Source organism: Pongo abelii, chromosome 4 (assembly GCF_028885655.2).
Source record: "Pongo abelii isolate AG06213 chromosome 4, NHGRI_mPonAbe1-v2.0_pri, whole genome shotgun sequence".
In the NCBI taxonomy this organism is placed as follows: Eukaryota; Metazoa; Chordata; class Mammalia; order Primates; family Hominidae; genus Pongo; species Pongo abelii.
In genome coordinates, this window is record NC_071989.2 from 82,704,352 (window position 1) to 82,729,863 (window position 25,512).

At 35.5% G+C, this 25,512-nt stretch overlaps 1 protein-coding gene across 3 annotated transcripts in view; it reads right to left on the minus strand.

Annotated features, from left to right (window-relative positions):
- The window catches only part of ANKRD31 (ankyrin repeat domain 31), a 188,896-nt gene that overhangs the window by 132,756 nt on the left and 30,628 nt on the right, over positions 1-25,512 (minus strand). For 2 of the 3 annotated variants that reach the window (XM_024247336.2, XM_054555638.1), the window contains exons 4-10: positions 23,785-23,822; positions 18,957-19,033; positions 12,272-12,315; positions 8,287-8,856; positions 5,861-6,138; positions 5,217-5,326; positions 1,046-1,201 (exon numbers count right to left, since the gene is read on the minus strand). In XM_024247336.2, coding sequence (XP_024103104.2) covers positions 1,046-1,201; positions 5,217-5,326; positions 5,861-6,138; positions 8,287-8,856; positions 12,272-12,315; positions 18,957-19,033; positions 23,785-23,822 — 1,273 coding nt within the window. Of the gene's footprint in view, positions 1-1,045; positions 1,202-5,216; positions 5,327-5,860; positions 6,139-8,286; positions 8,857-12,271; positions 12,316-18,956; positions 19,034-23,784; positions 23,826-25,512 lie in introns of all 3 variants that reach the window. The other variant, XM_054555637.1, reaches the window with a different exon arrangement.

The window sequence follows — 25,512 nt, forward strand, 5'->3', positions numbered from 1 at the left end:
AGAAATCCATAAAGTCAAAATTGGCTGCATATAGGGCTACTCTTGAACTCAATGGGCAGACAAAGAATACCAACAGGAAGAACCGCATATCTCTTGAAATCAAGAGAGTAAGTGCTGTGGCTGGCAAATAAGGATCCAAGGTTGAGGGTTATAACAGGGCTATAACCCTGGGTATGACATTTAAATGACATACCCTGGGTATGACATTTAAATGACATACCCTGGGTATGACATTTAAAATAATATCCTGTTAAAATCCTGATTATAGTGTAAACCCAGGCTTTGCTAAGGTAAAGTACTGGGGGTGCACTTGAAATCACCTGTTTGTCCATGGATTTTACTGTGCCATCTCTGCGCACCATAAGACTCTTTGCAATGTTTCTAAACTGGGCAAGTTTAGAAACAACATGAAAAGTGTGGACACCCAAAAGCACCATCCAGGCTGTCCAAGTATTGTTCAGTGTATTAAGTACTTAAGTACCTTTAAGGAATCACTCTTCTCTAGCACAACATGTCACATTCTACCCACAGGGAACATTGTACCAGTGACCCAGCCTTGCAGAAATACTGCTCTTTCTGAGCTCCCTGTCCCAACCTCTGTACTTCATACTGTATTCTTGCCATTTCCCTGGCCACTGCTCCTGCTGTACATCTACCATTTCATCATGAATTTTCCCCTATAGCTCAGTGCACCATCAGCTTCTTCCAGTGTTTGACATCATTTCTCCTTCATTCAAGGCTGAGTCTCATAGTAACAATGACCATGCAAAGCCAGCCCCAGGTACCTTCTGGATGCCACTGCACATAACCCACCTGGCATAATCTTTGAAGGAGAAACATAAGGCTCTTCTCCTGCCACCCAGTCTTCTCACCCTGCCCTCTTCCCTGAAAGATAATGGTGATGAGCTACTTAAATAGGAAAATGACCTGAAAGCCTTCTGTTTGGAAGTTACCTTAGGCTCACTTTGCTATACTTTCCTAAGAGTGATTCAGCTGAAACTACAAACCACTCTTAAGATAACTGTGGGTGGTAATCCTAACTTACCAGCATAACTTGGCTGATTAACATTTCCACCTTTTTTTATACAATGATGAACAAGATCAGCATCATCGTGTAGAGCAGCCTTATATACTAAGTTCTCTCCAAAAATGTTTCTCCGGTTAATGCTACCAAGAGATATTTTGTTCACCTTCATTTTTTCTGAAATGAGAGAATGAACAAAAGAAAAAAAATCATTATTTGAATATCAGAAGGAATACGGATTACAAACCACAGATTTCAAACTACAAACTTCACAAACATAGGTAACAGGATTAACTCAGTCAATAGTCTAGAGGTGAAGTATATTACATTATGAGAATATTCATCCATTAACCTATATATAATATTATCTATACACAAAAAGGAAAAAGAGACAAATGTCACTAGTCTTAAAATATTTGAAGTAAACTATAAATCATGATAAACAGTGTATGTTGATTGAAAACCCATGAAAGGTGCATATATGAAAAGACTAACAGATAATCTTCTTAAAAGTTCTGGTGAAAAGGATTATTTAAACCTAGAATAATATATTATCAAATTTAATAAAATGTTATATTACCAAATGTCTTATAAAACCATGAGGAGAAAATCTCAGAGGCATATAAGATACAAAAACTAATCCCAGTTCCCTTTTCCAGAAAGGGAATGCAAAATTCTCTTTCTTGGCTAAAAATAAATTAATGAAATTAAGCAGAGAACTATAGCCTTGATCCTTGCAATTGTTTTTATTTACTAAGCCAGAAATGCACGATTAAAATACTTTTCCAGATAATGTATATCAAGTACCAATTCTCCACTGTGCCTCCTAAAATACTGAAGCTCCTCATTTACATGTTCCAAATCCTGTCAATTTGGAGGGCAATACTCATTTGGATTTTCTGAATTTCAGAATAGCCTGCTGATAGCTTTTCCAATCTGTATCTAGCTATCCTGCCCCATCCTAAAACCTTACAAAGGTAACTGAGTACTGCAGCAGCTTTCTTAATGGATGACATATCAACTGCCTTGCCGTTTGACTCCCTTGATTCGGTCCCACTGTATAACAAACCAAACTGCTGAACTTTGAGTCTACCTTCTTGTATACCAGACTACAAAGCATTCTTTTCCCACCAGACAAATTGCATGCTTACCATAATCAGAGCAGTCTTTACTTCCAAATCTGCCTGTGCCAATTGTACTTGTTATATTATAATTATGTAATTTTCTGATCTTAGGGGGAAAGCATTTAGTGTTTCACAATTAAGTATAAAGCTGTATGATTTCTGTAGATGTCCATTGTCAGGTTGAATTCCTAGTTTGCTGAGAACTTTCACCAGGAACAGATGTGTTAGATGTTGTCAAATGCTTTCTATGCATTTATTGAGATGATCATATGGTTTCTCTTTTTTAGCTTGTTAATATAATGAATTACAGCGATTGGTCTTCAAGTGTAAAACCAATCTTGAATTCCTAGGATAAACACCACTTGGTCATGATGTATTATATAATGTTGGATTTGATATGCTCAAGTTTTGTTTAGAATTTTTTTTTTTTTTTTTTGAGACAGGGTCTTGCTCTCCATATTCTTCTCCAGGGTATTGCCCAGGATGGAGTGCAGTGGTGCAATCACGGCTCATTGCAGCCTCAACTTCTCAGGCTCAGGTAATTCTCCCACCTCAGCCTCCTGAGTAGCTGGGACTACAGGCGCACACCACCATGCCCAGCTAATTTTTTGCATTTTTCGTAGAGACAGGGTTTCGCCATGTTGCTTAAGCTGATCTCAAGCTTCTGGGCTCAAGCGATCCACCTGCTTCAGCCTCCCAAAGTACTGCAACTCTAGGCATGAGCCACTGCACGTGGCCTGTTTAGAATTTTTGCATTTATATTCATGAAGGATACTTAGTCCAATTTTCTGTTCTTATAATGTCTTTGATTTTGGTATCAGTTTAATGATGACCTCATTAAAATGAGTTGAGAAGTGTTTCCTCATCTTTAATTTTTTGGAAAAATTGTGTGGTGAACTGGTATTATTTCCCCCGTATATATTTTGTAGAATTCACCTCTGAAGGTGTTACAGACTGAATGGTGTCCTCCCAAAACTCAAACTTGAAGTCCCAGACCAATAGGACTGGATTGAGGTGCTTATATATGTGTGTGTGTGTGTGTGTATTTTTTTTTCTGTGAACTGCTTGTTCATGTTCCTTATCTATTCATGTTCTTTTTACTTTTTTCCCCCAGTTAAAAAAATTTTAATTAATTATTGTTATTATTATCTGACATGTAAAAAGGGATACTTATTTAATGTATACAATTCAATATACTTAGGGACAAATATATACCCATGAAACCATCACCACCATTAAGGCCATGACATACACCCCTGTTCTTTATCCGTACTGTTTCATATGAGTTTTTGCATACTAACGCAATTAAACCCTTGTCAAAGGATGCTAATATTTCTTAGCTATTTGATATTTGATTCTCCTTTAGGGTATATTTCTATGCAATTTTTTTAATGTATGTAGTTAATTTTATCATTCTTTAAAAGAATTTTTACCATTCTTTTAAAGGTATGTAGTTAATTTTATGATTGTAAACTCAGAAACCAAGAGGATTTAAAAAGACTTTTTCCACACCAAGGTTACAGAAAGATTCACTTACGTTTTCTTCTACAATTTTATTTTTCATTTAAATCTTTGATCAATCTGAAATTAAAGTTAGTGTAAGGAATATTATGGAAATCCAATTTTGTTTGTGTTTTCCACTACCTATTGCTTAGTCTTTCTTTTCACCACAATTTGAGATGCCATCTATATTACATATCTGTCCCATATCTCACTGTAGCTGGCTTCTACATCTAAACTCTCTATTCCGTTTCACTGATTTATCTGTCTATTCCTGCTCCAGTGTCAAATGACTTTAATTTCTGTAGCTTTCTAATATGCTCTCATACTATGGTGAACAGGTCCTGCCACTCTAACTTTTTGCTTTTATTTTTCAGAATTTTCTTGGCTAGTCTCTCATATTTACTTTTCTAGGTGATATTTAGTATTACTTTGAAATTTTCTCATAGCTACTCTCTATCCCTGTAAAAGCAATACAAAATAAAACAAAAAAAATAGCAAATAAATAAAAATCTGTTTTTGATGAGATCTCATGCATTTCTAGAATAATTTAGGGAAAACCTTCTTACAATGCTGAATCTTTCTAGTCAAGAACAAGGTTCTTCTTTCCATTTATTCAAGTATTTTTTACATCTCTCAGTAGAATTTTTAAACTCTTTCCTTATAAGTATGATACGTTTCTTATTAGTTATAAAAGTATTTTCTTTTTGGAACAATTATAAATGAGATAATCTTTTACACTTTCTAACAAGTTAATACATACATATATGTGAAAGGCATTAATTGTTGACTCCAGCTTATCACATTTCTAAAACTTTTGAAATAATCTGACTTACAGAAAAGTTGTAAAAATAGAACAAAAGACTCACCCCTTGTTAACATTTTGCCATTGACTTTAAACCATTCTTTCTTCTAGATACGTATGCATCCAGACACATGTATACATAAAAAGTAACTTTTATACATCATGCCCTTTTACTCACTAATACTTTAACGTATATTTCTAAGGACAAAGATGTACGCATATATCGCTGCAGTATTATTACCAAATTCAGAAAACTTACCTCTGATACAATATTATTTTTTCATTTACAACCCATATTTCAGTTTTGTCAATTGTTCTACTATCTATTATTTTTTCAACGTTTCTAGATTCTCTTATTGCTTCTGAGAGTTTTTAGTTCAATCTTTTGGATGTTATAGGAACAAAGAAATAAGATCTAAGAATAATAACAATTGTGCCTTGTCCTTTCCTTTATTCCTCCTGATATGCTTTTTCATAGCCATATGCTAGGTTAGTCACACATGTAAATTTAAAAAGAGGTCTGTAACTACTCTTTCCAAAGCAGAACTATAGAAAAAAGTACTAACCTATGAGTCAGAAGTTCAGGATCAATTCTCAATTATGCTACTAATGAGCTGTATGATTCTGGGAAAAACTCTTAACCTATCTGAAATTCAGTTTCCTCATCAGCAAAATTAGAAAGTTGAGAAAGATAATCTCTGAATCCTTTCTACCAATTCTGTTTGTGTAAAAGAAATAGAAAAATACTCAAAATATGCATCACCTTTTTTTCCTGAAAATTGTTCATTTTTCCTGATCTGTTTTCCATTCTTGAACCTGGCTGAATGCATATTCTTCTCTTTACCATCAATCATTAAAGCCGGATCCTGCATTCTTGAAAAACAACGTATTTTTTAAATGGCTATAATGGTTTTTGCAAACATTCACAGAGAATTACACCAATTTTTGAATACAATATTAAAACTCCAGGGTATTTTACTGAGCTGTTCTCAAGTGGCGTGGCGGTTTTAAATATGGAGATGGATCCTACAGGTAATTCTGCAGCAGGCATGCCAGTCATCACGGCTTCTAGCCCTCTCTTTGTGCGACCTGTGGGTTTCTCTTCTTTAGGATTAGTCATCTACAAGTGTGAGTATTCTGAATCTCCTGCTCTTCACTCCCCAAATTGGCATGCCACTATCCACTCTATTCACCCTCTAGAGAAAAAGATGCAGGCTCTTTGCAAGGAAAAAGCCTTGCTCTGTGGTATGGTACTGATCAAAAACTGCAAAATAAAAAAGCAATAATATAAAAAATAAAGCTCTTTCCCCTGTGTTAACTGTATACTGACCCTGATGTCCCCAAGCATATAATTATCTATAATGTCTATAGCATACCTGGAGATAAAGACACAATTTCATTGCATACCTGAAATTCTGAGCTGAAGAGTTATTTGTTAGGTCCTCACAGCCAAGGACTTTTGGTAAAATCTTTTCTGGCATCTTATACATGTGATCTGAGTACTTTGCATCTCTGCTTACTTTCAGTTTTTCTAGTCTGGATGATCTCCTCAACACACACGCAGTTTCCTGATCAGAGCTATTTGTCACTGAATTTGAATTTCTCTTATTACTTAGTGGTTCACAAGAAGTGATATTTTGATGAGCCAAAGTTTGCAATCCAGATGGATTTGGGTCTTGCAGAGTCTGCAAATACGTAAATACATCCACAAAAAATTACAACACTGCAAAAAAATTAAAACTATAAGAAGTTAAATTTTGTCTTGACTTTTGATTAAATTAAAATGCCTATTATAGGATCCAAGTACAAGAATTCATAGACATATGTGGACATAATGAAAGATTTAATAATAATTAATGTAATAAAGGACAATGCAGATTTAAAAGCTTAAGAGCATAAGTAAAAATGATTTTGATCAATATTTATCTTGAAAATTCAAGGGCAAATCTATGGTCACTCTAGGAGTTTTAATTTTGCAAGAAATTTAGAATGTAGAATGATGAGATCTGCAAAAACATTAGAAATGTCACACTAGGTTAGATCAATGGACTATTCAGCCTAGGGTTTTATTATCTGACGCAGCAGTAAGTGATATTTTGTGGAACAAGATAGTACATAACCTCCAATACATTGATTTTAAAAGGTTAACAGTGTATCAGGAATTGTTCTTTCCCTTAATAATTCATTATAGATTTAACTTCCATGAACATATGTATTCTTTATACATATCATCTAAATCTTTCTTCAGCTTACTTACATATCCGTCTTGCAAAGCTTCTCAAGGTAACAAGCTCCATATTTTTATTACAGCTGAGTAAATGAGTATATTATTTGATCTGTTCTAAGTAAGTCTCCTTTCTACTTAAGAGGGTTTATTTTTTCTTTCCTTTTGAAAACTTGCTAAATTCATATTCACTGTATTAATATCAATCATAATTTCCTACACTTTACTCATATCCCCTCTTTTCATATTAGAACACTGCAATGTTTAATCTTCATGCCCTATCTCCATAATTAGTTTATCTTTTTCTGGTTTTTAAAAAATATTTCCTACACTTTACTCATATTCCCTCTTTTCATATTAGAACACTGCAATGTTTAATCTTCATGCCCTATCTCCATAATTAGTTTATCTTTTTCTGGTTTTTAAAAAATCCTATGTCAGTTTTGAGATTTGTTAAGCAGAACTTCATGCAGTATTATTCCAGGTATGTATGCTGCAACACGAGCTCAGCATTTTTTTACATAAATCTTCACAAGGATGTTCACAGAAACATTTTGGTAATCGGAAGAGAAAAAGAAAAGAAAGAAAACAATCCAAATGACCATCATTAGTGAATTGATTAAATAAATTACAATATATTCACACAGCGGAATACTATTCAGCAAATTAAAAGATTTAAGTAGTGCTACATTTGCTGACATTGAAAGATAAACAAAATACATTATTAAATTTAAAAAATAAGTTGGAAGGCATTATATATAATATAATCCCATTAGCATAAAATGAACTAATATAGAATATGATGGAAATAATTGGAAAGAGATACACCAAACTGTTAACAGTGATTATCTCTAAAGAGTAAAACTGTGGAGAATATTTGTTACCATATTATTATGTAATTCTGTAAGGTTTAAAATTTGTTTTATAATGAGGATGCATTATTATTATAATCAGGGAAAAAAAAAAGATTATTTTTAAAAACAAAGAAACTGTCAATATGACAAAGGGACTTTGTGAGTGATAGGCCACTACAGGGCCTCCAGGCATAATACTACAAGAATTCTAAACCCCAAGAGCTATGCCACCTGACAGTATTCTCAGACATAGAAGTCAAAATTCTGCTTAAGCTAGGCATATTTTTTCCCTCCCCTGGCATCCCAACTGCATATATTCTATGTCAAAATGTAAATTAATGTGGGGTATCCCATCAGTACTCTGCACCCAGGTAGACATAGTGATTTTCTGAGCCAACAGAGAAAATTTTAGTAAAGAATTCTTTCCTTCCTACATATAAGCAATCTAATGATATGTCTTCTCAGGCCTGTTGGGAAGAAATCTTTCTATTTTAACTTCTTAACTCCTTGAAAACTCTAACTTAGGAACTTCTAAAAAGATCACTCTATGCTTCCAAGTCACAAAGTATCTTCTGGGTGTTGATATTTGGGTAGATTTGATTTTAACACAATGAAAACTTGTTGAAGTTTAAAAGGCAAAATCATAGACTCATATTTTCAGCTACTTGCTCCACTGAAAGATGCTTGTCCTATAGCTCAGCTAACTTGGAACCATGTTCAAATGGTGGAGTAGAACAAAGAAATTCAAAATTCACCTCTGCTATTTGTGTACAATCTTCATTGGTCTGAGACATATTGAACTCCACTTCTAAACATTCATTTCTAGCAGTGAGACTGCCACCTCCCTCTTTTCTGTGACAGATGGTTTCCACCTTGGCTTCTGACAATGTGTTCAGGGCTTCCAATAACTCAGCTGGCAATGCATCATCCTTTGCGTTTTCTAGTAAATCTCTATGACATGCCGACCAGGCATTCAAAGGTATTGATATGGAACTAAGAGAGTCACTCAATGGGTTCATCAATTCTTTACGCTCAGAATCACTTACTAATTCAAACAATCTTTCCTCCTGGGTGCTTTCTGGTGATGTAAGTAAACTTTCTAATGCAGACACAAACGTTTCAAGAGAGCTTTCTTCATCCTTACTTTCTTCAGAAGTTATGGTCAATGTGACTTCCTTTCTAGGCTCAAAAAATGTATTTGGTGCTGCTAAGATCTTCTCTGGCTCTATTAATGATGTCTCCTTTACAGCAACTGTATCAGATACTGTAATAGCAGTGCCTGAGAGAAGGCTAACTTCAGGAGAATCTCTGCCTTTACTTAGTTCCTGTGTATTACAAATAGAAATTACATCATTACAGCATATACAATAAAGTATTTAAAATGAAAACTTTATAGTTTTATAGTTTATCTTGTTTGTAAGCTACCCTCAAAATTTATCATCAACTTTCCTTCCCTTCCATAAATAAAGGGAATACTCTTTATTGCTTTCCTATACCAAATTACTAAATACTGAAAACATGGTTAAACATTTAATAATAGACCAAGAGCATAATTGGCTGGACCATAATTACGGACGGCAAATTATTCATCTAAGTTTAAATTATCTGTGCTAACAGAAGAAGCAGAGATGGTATGGATAGTTAAATTAACAGATGATCTCAAAGCTTCATAGCCATTAATGGTTATAAAATTCTTTATTGCCAAAATGTCCTATTTGATTTATAAAATTATTAACTAGGAATAAAATTTCACCTTCTTTTTGTTCCCCCACCTTTGTAGGAATAAGTAAATGTGGAGTAAAGAGGCCAAAGGACAAGAGGTCAGAGGGAAAAGGTGGAGAAATGAGGGTACAGTTATGTATAAATATTACAAGCCCTAGCTGTAAATGAATGGCTCCGAGTTGTGGTTATTTTAAGCAAAAAAACCCACTAAACTTAACATTTCTAAACGACTATTATTTCTCTAAGACATCACCTTAATAGGTTATACCTGTTCTCACAATGTTTTTTTTTTTTTTCTTTTCTTTCTTTCTTTTTTTTTTTGAGATGAGGTCTCACTCTGTCACCCAGGCTGGAGTGCAGTGGCGCCATCTCAGCTCACTGCAACCTCCGCCTCCAGGGTTCAAGTGATTCTCCTGCCTCAGCCTCTTGAGTAGCTGGGATTACAGGAGCCTGCCACCATGTCCTGCTAATTTTTTGTACTTTTAGGAGAGACAGGGTTTCACCATGTTGGTCCAGCTGGTCTCAATCTCCTGACCTCAGGCGATCTGCCTGCTTCGGCCTCCCAAAGTACAGGGATTACAGGCATGAAACACCGTGCCCAGCCTCACAATGTTTCTAATACTCAAAATACTGTTAGAATCCCTCTTTTGAAATTGCTTTCAGAATGAGTTTATAAGCCATTCAAGAAAATAATGTGCTTTAAAGGCACTGAAAAATTTTCGAACACTAAATACTTTTTATCGGCCTTAAATAACAGAATGGGTTTCAATGACTTTGGTTTTTTCCAAAAATCAAATCCACCATACCTTTGACAGGATGTGCTGTAATTTGTAAGCCTTCTAATATTCTAATCTGGTATGAGTGAGAGAAGCAAAACCACTTTATTCTTCCTCCTCCTGTCCTTTTCTACCTGCCACCTTTATGTACTTTGTATATATTAATAGCATACAGCACTTAAGAAAACATATTTATTTGTTAGCAATGCTAACTATAATTTTCTCAGAAAGATAAAAGGAATATGCAAGAAATTCAAGAACCAGATCCTACTCACTCTCTAAGTCTCAGTTCAAGGCCTCTCCACTATTTGAAGTCCCCGCACCAGGTATAATAAAGTATATACACTGGGCTATGTCTTAAAGCAATTTATTTCTAACTTAAGATTCAAGACATAAATACCTAGGACATTAAATAGAAGACAAATAATGTCATAGAACACTTATGGCATAAACTAGTGTATATCAAGCAGTTGCATTTATAACCACAGAACCAGCCCAAACTGGCCGTACTTTGCTGGTAACAGAATGTCAAGTCATGTTGCAGGTATAACAGGGCCAAAACTGCAAGTCATGTAACGCAGCCAGAACCTTGAACCAAGAAGACTGAAAAATGACTCCCCCTCCTCCTGAACCAAGAAGACTGAGAAATGACTGGAACCTGACCACTGGTACTCTTTCTGAAGCAACAGGTCTGCTGGCCAGAAAGATTTGGTGTTAAAATCTGCCTAAATATACCTTACCGTAAATGGTCAAATTTGAGGCCTAATCAGACTCTGCCAAGCCAACATTCCTAAGTCCTTTCCCTTACCTTCTGCCCCCTTAAACCTGTTCCAGACCCTAAATAGAGGACACAAATTTGAGCTGCCTCTCCTGTTTCCTTGCTGGCCTGTCTCACAATAAAGCCTTTTTTTCCCTCAAAACCCAGTGCCACAGCATTGGCTTCTATGCATATCAGGCAGCAGGCCCATTTGCTTGATAACATACAAAGCCTAATGTCTTGCAAAAATGTGTTTTCTGGGGAAGAAAAAAATGGAGGCAGTGGAGGGCTTTCATGATTCTTTGAAAAATACTTGGTTGAGCAAAGTTAAACAAGTTATTTTGCGACAGGACTTTCCAAACCATGTGCATTGGGGAACTTTAGGACACAGCATTCTCCAAACATTTTTGTCCAAAAAAATCCTTCTCCTCAGAAGATCTATTAATATTATAGAGTACAAGTGATTTGGAAATAATGATATAGTCAGTAAATAATGAATGCTAGAGAGGGAGCAATTACTTTGGTCAAGATCGCCAGAATTATCTGAAATAGATCCACAGAAGAACAGGTACTTGAGCCAGAAATTAAAGATTTGTGGAATGAAAGAATGGAGGAACACACATTTACTAAGCACCAACTAGGTGCCAGACACCATGAACCATCATTGCTCGGTTCTCACAATACCTGTAAAACAGCTATCGCTGTCCCTATCTTACAGATATAAACAGTTATCCTTGGAACCTAGACCTATCTGGTTTCCAAATTTTATGTTATTTCCCATCTTCTGGCTCCTGATTTGAGAAAAGCATGAAGGCAGGAAAGTGTAAGGTGTGGCTGAGATAAAGTAAGCTACAGGGACATCCTGGGCGAGATGCCAAGACCCAGGGTCTGCAAAAAATTAAAAGAAAAAAATTAGCTGGGTGTGGCAGTATGGGCCTATAGTCCCAGCTACTGGGGAAGCTGAGGTGAGAGGATCTCTTGAGCCCAGGAGTTCAAGGTGGCAGTAAGTTATGATCGCACAACTGTACTCCAGCCTGGGCAACAAAATGAGACTTTATCTCACTGGGGAGGTCTTTGATTGCCTAGTATCCCTGAGGAAAGCGTGAGTTCATTGTAAGCAAAGCCAGTCCTACAGTCCTCTGATTCTCCATAGCACCAAGTACAAAGCAAATCCAAAGCAGGAAGGAACTTGGCTACATTATCTCAGAAACTAGTTTGATAACAAGTTATGTATTTCTATTCTAGATAAAAAGTAAGAGACTTAACAGTACTGGATAAGAGACACAGATCAAGAAAACACTTTCATTAGCAATAAGGAAGAATAAATATGAAAGAGGTGATTAGACAAGAATAGATTTCTATCTACCGAAATGGTTTAGTAGATGAGGGTGAGGGTCTAAATGAGCTTGATACTTTAATCGACATAATTTTTTTAAAAATCTAAACTCACAATCTACATAGTTAATTTCTGTTATACAGACCAACCTTTTCTATGTGTGGCAAAACTTCAGGACTTTCAGCCTCAGGCCCTAGAAAAGAACAATGCGTTTTCATTCCAGTTTTATGGAAGCACTAAAAACATACCTTCTCAGTTGACATTTCATAATCACATAACTTAAACTCCCTCAGTCAAGTGACACATCATATATTTTATTAATATTAATATTACATAAATTTATTAGTATAAAAGTATTATTTTGGAAATGAAATTATAAAATTCTTGCATTTCTTAAAAAATATTTTATATAGCTCCCCCAAAATTGTAACTATTTGGAATTATTTTAGCTAAAAACCAAGAACTCTATTTTGGCTGACTTATACTAAGTACAGCATTTGTAACTACATAAGAAAAAGACTATCTACTTTCTCAGTGTCATTATCTCTTCCACTACAGGTACTTAGAGCTTAAATGGACTCATGCTGTCTGGAGTTAGGCATGAAAAGAAATGCCCCTTATAGGGGTCAAAAGGACAGAGGGTTATCCTAGACACTATGGAGGATTGCTGCATTGCCTCTGTGACTGCAAATTCACTATCTACTCTCACCCTGCCCCCTCCGAGCCAAGCTGGCAAACAGCAATTCACACCCAAGTTAGGTTAAAGGAGGATCTGGAAAAAAGATAGTTCTCCTCCATTGTTCCTTTTACATTCTTTCTTTCTTTCTTTTTTTTTCTTTTGAAATGGAGTCTCGCTCTGCAGCCCAGGCTGGAGTGCAGTGGCATGATGTTGGCTCACTGCAACCTCTGCTTCTGAGTTCAAGTGATTCTCCTGCCTCAGCCTCTTGAGTAGCTGGGATTACAGGCACGCACCACCATGCCCAGCTAATTTTTGTATTTTTAGTAGAGGCAGGGTTTCACCATGTTGGCCAGGCTAGTCTCAAACCCCTGACCTCGAGTGATCCACTTGCCTTGGCCTCCCAAAGTGCTGGGATTACAGGTGTGAGCCACCACACCCAGCCCATTTACTTTCATCATCAAGACCCAAGTATTCTGGCCAGGCATGGTGGCTCACGCCTGTAATCCCAGCACTTTGGGAAGCCAAGGTGGGCAGATCACTTGAGGTCAGGAGTTTGAGACCAGCCTGGCCAACAAGGTGAAATCCCGTCTCTACTAAAAATACAAAAATTAGCCAGCATGGTGGCACACACCTGTAATCCCAGCTACTCGGGAGGCTGAGGCACGAGAATTGCTTGAACCTGGGAGGCAGAGGTTGCAGTGAGCCGAGATTACACCACTGCACTCCAGCCTGGGCAATAGAGCAAGACTTCGCCTCAAAAAAAAAAAGAAAAGAAAAAAGACCCAAATCTTCTGACACACTTGAGTAGGAATTCAGAACTCACTGGAATTTCAAGCATATATCTGAGTCATTCTTTTGGTTTCTTTTGATTAGGTAATGTCTACACAGCTAAAGTAAAAGCAAGTAATTATCTGCTGAACCTCAAAATGCATCCTCATAAGCAAAACAGGTTTTTCAGGGGGAAAAAGAAGCATAAATATTCTTGCTGAGCTTCACATCCTAAAAGATAATAATAATAAACCTGTTTTTTTCCCTTACTTCACCTTTGCAATTTAATGATAAAAAGCTATGAAAATCAGTTAGGAGGGCTAAAATCATGGCATATTACTTGCTCACAGCATGATAATCAAAGTCATAAGAATAAATAATTTCTTATCCTTGGTTTAGAATTATTCCTGTCAACAAGTGATGACATATTTCATTGTGTGTATCTTACTTAACATTTTGTATCTCTACTTGCTTAAAATTTTAATACCAATGAAAGAAACATTTTAAAATAATAGATACATCTTCAACTATCTTTGCAAGGAGAGGTTTTTTTAAATAAAATTTCAGATCTTTGGGGGATTAGAATTCAAAAACAGAAAAAGAGATTTCACTTTTCTTCCTTCTCTGAATCATAAAGAAACAACTCTCATAGACATTTTCTCCCATGTTGTTTTTAACAACTTCATCTTCAAAACTATAAAGCAAAAAAAATAAAATTCTAAGGCTCCCAATCATCTGAATGGACCCCTCTTGGCCATGGGCATTCCAAAGTTGGTTCAGGCCTTGAAGGGAAGAAAGGGTCACACACGCCTCATTACACCCTCCTCCCTTCTGGAATTGAGGAAAAGCCATCCAGCGTTAACATCAACACAGACCTTAAGTCTGTTAAAAAAAATTTATAATCTGCTCTGTCTGAACCCTGCTACCTGTAAGCTTCATCTGCATGATAAAACTTTGGTCTCCACAATCCCTTATCATCATAACCCAGAGATTCCTTTCTATTGATTCCAGGTCTTTAGATAATAACTCTTTCAACCAATTGCCAATCAGAAAATCTTTGAATCCACCTATAAACTGGAAGCCCCCCGCCCCCAACTTGCTTCTGGTTTGTCCCACCTTTCCAGACCAAACCAATGTACTTCATCTTACATATATTGATTGATGTCTCATGTCTCCCTAAAATGTATAAAACTAGGCTGTGCCCTGACCACCTTGGGCACATGTTCTCAGTCTCCTGACGGCTGTGTCACAGGCCATGGTCACTCATATTTGGCTCAGAATAAATCTCTTCAAATATTTTACAGAGTTTGACTCTTTTCGTTGACAAAATGATCATTCTTTTATGCCAACAGTTACTATTTTAAAAACTTAATAAAATATTTTACAGTAATTTGATTACTATATTAAAAACAAACACATTTAGAAGGAATTAGCTTTTCTAACTACAAATTTTACTTTAAAGTTTTTACAAATACATAAAGAATTCTTGAATTTTTGTCTATCCTTTAATAAATCATTAAAATAATTTTCAAATTTTCTACTTTCACTTTAGAGAGGCAATATGTAATGGTATACATGAGAAATAATTCTAAAGCATCAAATTCAAAGAAAATGGCCAGAGAAGCCTGGTTTAACTTATACACAAAATTTAACTTAAGATAGTTTGCTTATCTTTATCTTTCTACAATTTGATTAGAATTTACCCTTTGAATTGGGACAGAGGTCTGTATTAGAACACAGTCACCTATAAAAGCTAACAATTTAATAATTTACTTGTACGTGATTTAACCTATAGTCTGGAATTATAATAAAACGAGCTTCTTGTTCTGAATACTCTGAAAGGAGTAAAGGCAAGAGAGAGCTGCAATGAAGTGCCGGAATGGAAGAGAACTACCAATTCTAAGGATCTCTAGTCTCAGCAGCTTTAGGGCAGCAAGAAACACACAAAGCAATAATCCTGGTGCATGTGGCACTACTTTTTATTTTTTATTTTTTAGAGATGGGGGTCTTGCTTTGTCACCCAGGCTGTAATGCAGTGGCACAATCATAGCCTATTGCCACTTCAAATTCCTGGGCCCAAGGGATCCTCCCAACTCAGCCTCCCTAGTAGCTGGGACTATAGGCATGCACTACCTCACCTGGCCATGTGGCACTTTTAAAGGAACAGCCTATGAGACTTGTGACTCAGAAGTTTGAGGAGAGTGGTGACAACAGTGCACAAATGCCAATGGCATCACAAGGCATTAATGGCTGGCACTCAGGAGGCCAAATGGGCAGGAGGTTGGAGTTATGGGAATATAGGACATAGTGGAACCCTGTTTTAAAATAAATACTAGAATTGGGTATGAGAAAAATAAAAATACATTTTTGTGTAAATATTGATGACACCTGTTATAGTCAAAACCCAAAGGGGAGGCTGGGCGCGATAGCTTACACCTGTAATCCCAGCACTTTGGGAGACCCAGGTGGGTGGATCACATGAGGTCACAAGTTTAAGACTAGCCTAGCCAACATGGTGAAACCATGTCTCTAATAAAAATACAAAAATTAGTCAGGCCTGGTGGCACGCGCCTATAATCCCAGCTACTCAGGAGGCTGAGACAAGAGAATTGCTTGAACCCAGGAGGCGGAGGTTGCAGTGAGCAGAGATTGCACCACTGCACTCCAGCCTGGGCGAAAGAGAGAGGCTCCATCTCAAAAAAAAAAAAAAAAAAGAAAAAAAGAAAAAAGAAAAGAAAATACCCAAAGAAGAAAAAGGAATGCCCAGGGCATGATATTATCCATGACACCTCTGTCTCAAATTGTTCAATACATTCTCACACACACACACAAAAAAAGACTTCAACCTCTAAGATGACATCATTATAGCTTTAAAAACATGACTCATTTTGTTTAATCTATAACTACATCTTGTAAAAAGTGCTAAATAGGTTTTTACTAAATTTGGAGATTATGTTTGGCATAGTCTGAATTATATTAGGCCATTTGATATTTATTAAACTTTTTTAAAATCACAAAGTCTTTTATATTTAAAGAGGAACATTAATTACCACTTGTACTTACATTTGTTTAATGGTCAATTTATTAAACTTCTATATCTAAGACATGAAAACTTGAAAATTACTATTTAACATTTAAACATTGATAACAAACTTAAATTTCCTTAAACAATTTAAACTAAAAATTTGAAATAATTTTTTACCATTTCAAATATATAAAAACTACTGCTCTTAAACTAATTCTAAAATAACAGTATCATTGTTGTAATTCATTCTTCTTTATTTCTATACTTGTTCTTATACCTTTTTAAGATTAAAGTAATTCTTACTCTGATACCTTCCCAGGGTTACAGATTACCTGATTTTTTGTTGGGGCATGAGATTATTTCTCTCAAGATTATTCCAACCTGACCAGCCAATTATCTGGCTTTACCTATAAATAAATACCTTAAACTTCACAAAGGTTATTTTTTGTAATCTAATGTTTTGTCCCAGAATGCTTTAAGTTTTACTTGGTTGGTGTTACAAAAGCCTTTGTCTTGTCATTTATTATGCACTGATATGTTATGTAGTGTTATTAGAAACTTATTCCTGCCATTTAGTATCTTATCATGATAGGCAGGGCCATCTAAGGCTTTTATTTACTAAGAGATAAGGATCTAGTCTCTGCAGAAAAGTCTCCTTAATTAGATATCAGGTTAATTTGTCATCAGGGGACACAGACCCCACTTTATATGTTTTATGTGTCACTGCTGGTACTGTGTGGTGGACCTTCCTTTCCTTGGTACAATTCTTACTTTTTTCAGGACTGCTTGACTCTTTCCCTACTTAAACAGTGATAAACAAAAATATCCTATGTTTTATAAATAGACATGTATTTAATTTAAAAAAAAACAAAATGCGCAGATATTAACAGGCCCCCATTTCTTAGTCATTAAAACTTTCTTTTTTGAGATAGGGTCTCACTCTGTCACCCGGGCTAGAAACATGGCTCATGCAGTCTCAACCTCCTGGGCTCAAGCTATCCTCCCACCTCAGCACAGCTGAGACTATAGGCATGAACCACCATACCTGGATAATTTTGTGTGTGTGTGGTGATGGGGGTCTTGCTGTGTTTCCCAGGCTGGTCTCGAACTCTTAGGCTCAAGCAATCATCCTGGCTCAGCCTCCCAAAGTGCTGGGATTACAGGTGTGAGCCACCACATCCAGCCCATTCTTAAACATCCTGCTATAGTTGTTTTTCTTTTTGTATTGAGACAATCTTTTGTACACTCTTAACATTTTTTGAATATCATTATGAACTCATGGTCTTTTCACAAACTTATTTCCATGAACTCTAAATTCCTAGGTTTTTATCCCTACTTAATTTATCAGTTTGGCCAGTTTATCATAGTTTGGCCACAGCACCATTGAGCTAACCATTTATCCTCCAGCACTGGCCCCAGACATCCTTGAAAGCATCCTTGCTTTTCAGTGATAATTGTATGTTCAGGCTCATCCTGATATTGTCATGCTCTAAAATGGATCAGCTACCCTTTAAGAATCCCTGGTTTATTTAGCATTCACACCCTTAGCACCCACATACTTGGTATATAGTAGGCTTAATAAGTATTTGTTAAAAGAATAAACAATATTAAAGACCAAACTCTAGACAGTAAAAGTACACGTAAGAGCTGGTGGTGGGCAAAAGTGGTACTGCTTTGTTGTTGTAGCAACAGAGCAAGAGAAGACAGAGCTTCTTAAATTTATCTTTCCAAAATGTTACCATGTCCTTGCATCCTTTTCTTATTATACTAGGTATCATTAAACACTATAAATATTTACTACACTGTGACACAATATACCTGACATTCACTCTGGAGGAATCATTGGTAGACACTGCAAAGAGATAGACAGCCATCCTCTAATACAGCTCAAACCAAGGCAAAACTGGCCTGTGTGACTGCCAGTCAAGAGACATGAAATTCTTATTAAAAATCTTATGAACATAGGAAACAAACTTTGTTTTCAAATTTCAGCCCCCAAATCACATTTTGAGTAGCAGATACTAACGGCATCTGAGTTGCTACTCCCATAGGTAACTCTATGAAGCATGATCCAAGTCAATAGCAACACTGATTTCATATTTATAAACGTATAGTAAGCCAGGCTCAGTAGAGCATGCCTGTAGTCTCAACTACTCGGGAGGCTAAGGCAGGATAATTTGCCTGAGCCCAGGAGGTCAAAGCTAATCTGAGCAACATAACAAGACCACATCTCTACCAAAAAAAAAAAATATATATATATATATTTGACCAGCCTAGTTGTAAATAAATGTATATCTAACTAAGTCTTCTATTTTTAGGCAAAGACTAATTTCCTTTATATGACTCTACCATGAAAACATACCTTCAATATTTTGGTGGTTCAATGAAAGTCCAGACTGGCGAAACGACCCAATGAACATTGAACAATTTTTTCTAGTCCTAAAAAACCAATTAATAAAAATAAATTTTAAAATGGAAGAAAAAATAGTGTTTCTCATTCAAATACAATTTAATTTTTCTTTTTCACTTAAAGGGCTTTCCAAATAGGATAACTTTTTGCTATATCATTCCAATTATTTTTACAATTATTACCAATTTGTTAACATTTTCATTTCAAGTAACTGCAAAAATGAAGGAGAGAGCTGAAAAAATAATAAATGACCTGAGGAGTGTATACAAGCTAAACTACATTTAGGTCTAAAGGTGACTTTGGAGGTGACTGTTTGCCAAATAGGGGTAGGAAGGTCAGGGAGAAAATGGTCCTGAAATACGTACTTTTTCTATCTACATCATCAAACACCCTGATAGTTTGTCATTACAGTTTTAGATGTAAGTGAGAATCATTAATGATAAATTTCTCCAGGCATTACTTATCATTCTTGTATTTCACAGCAGGCAAAGAAAAGGTAGGGAATACTGAAGGGAAGAAGTTAAAAGCAAAATAAGGGTCATGCCTAATCTGCAATTTTCATCATCTGCCCTGTGATAATTAAAAGCTGATTAAAGAAAGGCAATCAGCTAACTATATTTTTTCTCAGCCTAATTTACTGCATAAATGTAATCAAGATACCTTCTTTTTAAAAAAAGCCTCTCATTTCAGCTGTTTTAAGAGCAGTTTTTAATGCAGCAGGCACAGCTACTGGAGTCCTATGCAAGAATAATAAATTAAGCATTCTCTCCTATCCAAAAACAGAAGTGATCATATAAGCTGTCTTCAAATAAAAATGAAACTATTCATGTAGAATGATAATTTTTGAAGCAAATAGAAAATAATGCTGATTTTTTTTCCTAAAGTGTGATTCTTTAAGAACAAGCTGAAAACAAAATAAAACCATAGTTTAACAGAATTTTTTCCCTTAATTGCAAGAGTATTTAAGACATAGTCTGAAAACAGAGCAAAGCTTCATCTAAATCATTACAAATATTTATGTTAGGTAAGACTACAAACAACCTAAATGTCCAGTAGTAGAGGAATAATTAAATGAATTATAGTAAAGTCAGTAATACAATAAGGTATTATAAGGTCATCAAAATTCACATTTTTAAAAACATTATGACACAAGAAAATAACTTTGATAAACTATTACTTAAAATTTAAAAACAGGATACAAAACTATCTGCAAGATGATCCCAATTTTGTAGAAAGTATGAACAAAAACAAAAATATAAATAAAGCCTAAAGTAAAATGTACCAAAATGTTAACAAATGGTTCTCTAGGCAGAGAGAATATGGACGCTATATCAGTCTTCCTTAGTCTTTTCTTTTTCTATTTCTTTAAATGAACTTACAATGTTGGTAGCTGGGGCAAAAGGGTTATTTTACAACAATAGCAGTTTTCAAATTTTTGATCTTCAGACTCCTTTATACTCTTAAAAATTATTGGTGTCTTACACTTATTTATATCTACATATTAGAAACTAAAATGAAGAACAAAATTAAATATGTATAAATTTTAAAATGACAGCAATAATCCAGGAACCTATTAATATATTTTTATGAAAAATTATCTTTTCCAAAATGAAAAAAATTAGTGAGAGAAGTTGCAACTTTTGACATTTTTAAAAATCTCTTTAATGTGTGGCTTAATGAAAGATGACTATCATCCTATATCTGCTACTGCATTCAATCTGTTGCCATATATAATTTTATTTGAAGTATATAACAAAAATCTGGCTTCACACAGATATGGAGTTGGAAAAGGGAGGAGTATTTTAATAGCCTTTTTGGATAATTGTGAATATTGCTTGGGTACAGGAAATAATACCCCAAAATACAACGCTATGGCAAGCTGCATACTCTGAATTAAAGAAAATTGAAAGGCCTGAGAAATAAGCTTCAGAACCAAGGTCTCCATCTGACCTTCCCCCTCATCCCCCACCCCATTTCTCTGATCCTTTTTTTCTTGAAGCACCTGAAGGGACTCTGTCCAGAATTTCCTTATGTGACTGAGAAAGCTTCTTGAAAAAATAAAATGAAATGGTCTTAAAATCCCCTCCCTAGGAATCTCATTAAACAACCAGGAAAGATTAACCATCAGAGAAAAGACTGAAAGTCTCTAAGGCCAGGTGACAGGACACTACATCCAGACAAATTCTTTATCTATTCTTCTGACAGCAGCTGCAAGAGACTACCCAAGACTTTATCTGCCTAAGACAACCTTTGCTCAGAGTGAAGTTCTGTCTCTCATCTTCCCATCAATTCCCCCAAAACTTAGAGGAACTTGTCCCAGGCCATTGTTTTTTGGGCGTATTCATTTCCCCTGAAAATCATTTACTGCTATATCCTCCATCTCCTCTTCCCCTATGAAGAATAGTATATAAACATCTGGACCTCACTGGGTTATTGGGTAGCCACACTCCTGTGATTTTCCCCCATGTACATTAAACAAACTTTGTATGTATTTTTATTCTATAAATCTTTCTTTTTGTCTGTTCATTTTCAGCAAACCTTCATTGAGGGTAGAGGACGCTTTCCCCCTCTACCCCTAAAATATTCTTTTTCAATATTACAGCAAAATTATTTAATCAACAATACTTTCCTAAAAGGGAAATGTAGGAAACTCAAACAAAATTAATGAACTTTTTGCATTCTATTACATTAAAACTCATAGTCTATCTTGCACTTTTGTTTTTCTTCATAGTGAATAATTTTAATTAACACAATTGATCTAATAGACATTTATAGAACATTACACCTGAGAACTGCAGAATTTACAGTCTTCTGAAACACACATGGATATTTTACCTAAAGTTAAGCATATACCGAGCCTTAAAAATATTCTCAAACATTTCCATATACCTAATGTAAATGAGGAGTTAACGGGTGCAGCACACCAACATGGCACATGTATACATATGTAACAAGCCTGCACGTAGTGCACATGTACCATAGAAACCAAAGTACAATAATGATAAAAAAAGAATAAATAAATAAATATGATTATATTTATAAATAAATAAATATGATTATATTTATAAATAAATAAATATGATTATATTTATTTATTTATCTTGCACTTTTGAATGAGTCTTTTACCTTTACATGATTTTGTAACATCATGCATTGGTCTTTTAGAAAATACTTATGCACTGAGTTATGTACGTTTTCCTAATGTTGACACATTTCATTATAAAATAGCAAAAAATCACCTCTCAAGTTAAAAAAAAAAGGTGAAACCAGTTTTCTTCCAATGCTTACAACTCGAACAAGTGCACAGGTGTTTTACTCAAGATAAACATCATGGCTGCACACAGTGGCTCATGCCTGTAATCCCAGCACTTTGGGAGGCCCAGGCAGGTGGATCACTTGAGGCCAGGAGTTCAAGACCAGCATGGCCAACATGGCAAAACCCTGTCTCTACTAAAAATACAAAAATTAGCCAGACAAGGTGGCACACACCTGTAGTCCCAGCTACTTGGGAGGCTGAGGCACAAGAATTGCTTGATTCTGGCAGACAGAGGTTGCAGTGACCCGAGATTGCACCACTGCGCTCCAGCCTGGGTGACAGAGTGAGACTCTGGTTCAAAAAAAAGATAAATATCACACAGCAGTATGCACAGAAATGCTTTAAGCATACTTTCTATTTCATCACACAGAATATTAAAAATATATATACTCAAAGGTGGAGACTTACTAAAATTAATAATTTTCCGGCCTCATCAAACAGAAATTGTGTTAAGTGAAACTGGCTTCTTTTTATTTTTGTAACTGAGAGCACACATCAGTGAAAAAACACAATGACTACTAGTATTCTTTGGTGCCACTGCCTTGGTTCCTATTAAGACTCCAGCATTTTACCCACCATTACTTTAGCACTATTGTGCAAATGTAAATACCATGAAATAGACAACTAATGTGTTAGTATTATTATGAAAATAGTTTTGACCTCACAGACCCTCTAAAAGAATCTCATGGACTCCCAAAGTGTTCACAGACCATACTTTGAGAATCACTGTTTTAAAAGAACTGAAAGGACAGTTTCTTTCCTTCCTTCCTTCCTTCCTGCCTTCCTGCCTTCCTGCCTTCTTGCTTTCTTGCTTTCTTCCTTGCTTTCAAGACAGAGTCTTACTCTGTTGCCCAGGCTGGAGTGCAGTGGCATGATCTCAGCTCACTGCAACCTCCGCTTCCCAGGCTCAAGCAATTCTCCTGCCTCAGCCTCCCGAATAGCTGGGATTACAGACGCCCACCAACACTCCTGGCTAATTTTGTATTTTTTATTAGAGATGGGGTTTCACCATATTGGCCAGGCTGGTCTGGAACTTCTGACCTCAGGTAATCTGCCTGCCTCAGCTTCCCAGAGTGCTAGGATTACAGGCGTTAGCCACCACGCCCGGCCGAGTTTCTTAAGGTGTAATAAGTTTATAAAGTCTAATTTCAATAAGTTTTACAAATTCTTCCTTCATGCCATGCTTTTATTTATTTGCAGCCCCTTCATAAATTTGCACCTTCAAGCTATGCTTTAAATTCGCTTTTAAAATAATAGACAAACAAGTTAATCTGATTCAATGCTTCTTATGAAATAAAACTTATCTAGAATGTATGTAAAATAACGTATATTTTTGCTATAAAATGGGCAATTATTCAAAAATATACAACAATTCTAAAACTCTTAAAAATGAATATTCATCTTAGATGTGCAAAATGACAAAAATACCTACAACATAATGAAGCCAAAAATTAGTATACTTACTGTAACAGAGCTTGATTTCGTTCTGCTTCATCTTGAGACTGCTAGGAAAAAAAAAAAGTTTTTTCCAATTGATAAGTGTTAATTCAATGCAACAAGCTAAAAAAATTAACATTTAAAGTAATTTTTGTGTTATTCTTTCTTAGCTTCTTTTTATTGTGGTAAAATACACATAAAATTTACTATCTATTTACTACCTGTACATTTTTAAGTGTATAGTTCTCTGGCATTAAGTATACTCACACTGTTGTACAACCAAGACCACCATGCACTTCCAGAACTTTTTCATTTTCCCAAAGTGAAACTCCATGCTCATTAAACACTAACTCCCCACTCCCCTCTCCACAACCCATGGCAGCCACCATCCTGCTTTCTGTCTTTATTGATTTACTACTCTAGAAACATCATATAAGAGATATAAAATTTTAATCATTCTGTGACTAGTTTATTTCACTTAGTATTCAAGGTTTATCTATGTTGTGGCATGTATCTGCATTTTCTTCCATTTTAAGACTGAATAATATTCTACTGTATGTATGTACACATTTGGTTTATTCATCTATTGATGGACACTTGCAGTGCTTCCACCTTTTTTGGCTACTGAGAATAATGCTGCCATGAACATGTGTGTACAAATATAACTATTCAAGTCCCTGCTTTCACTTCTTCGGCATATACAATCAGAAGTGAAATTGCTAAATCATTAAGGTGATTCTATGTCTAACTTTTTTAAGGAATAGCCACACCATTTTCCACAGCAGTTGCATCATTTTACATTTCCATCTGCTATGTACAAGGGTTCCAATTTCTCTACATTCTTGCCAACACTTGTTATTTTGGGTATTTTTTTAAAATAATAGTCATCATAATGAGTGTAAAGTGGTATTTCATTGTGATTTTGATTTGCATTTCCCTAATGATTAGTAATATTGAGCATCTGTTCATTGGCCATTTTTATATCTTCTTTGGTGAAATGTCTATTTGAGCCCTTTACTCATTTTTTAATTCAGTTGTTTTTTTTTTTTCTGCTGTGGAGTTGTAAGAACTCTTTATATATTCTGTAAACCATACATGATTTGCAAATATTTTCTCCCATTCCATAAGATGCTTTTATACTCCGTTGATGGTATCCTTTGATGCTCAAAAGTTTTTAATTTTCATGTAATATAACTTATCTATTTTTTCTTTTGTTGCCTGTGCTTTTGGTGTGATAACTAAGAAATCATTGCCAAATCCAATGTCATGATACTCTTCTCCAGTGTTTTCTTCTAAGAGTTTTATAGTTTTGGCTCTTCTGTCTTTATCATAACTCCTTTCCACACACACAAAAAAGTAGAACTTAAGTGAAGAGAAAGAGAAGTGTTCTTTTTTTTATTCCTAGTTTTTTCCTCTTCATTAATATGTGATGATTCTGAACAGCCATTCTTGTCCAGTTCTGAGTTTTAATATTTCCCCTAAGGACCAGAAATTACATAACCTCTGTGTTACAGTGTTAAACACTAAACTGGGCAGGGCACAGTGGGTCACACCTGTAATCCTAGCACTTTGGGAGGTCAACATGGGCAGATAGCTTGAGCCCAGGAGTTGGAGACCAGCCTAGGAAACATGGTAAAACCCAGTTTCTACAAAAAAAAAAAAAAAAAAAATTAGCCAGACATGGTTGCCCATGCCTATAGTTCCAACTACCTAGGAGGCTGAGGTGGGAGGATCACCTGAACCCAGGGAGGTCGA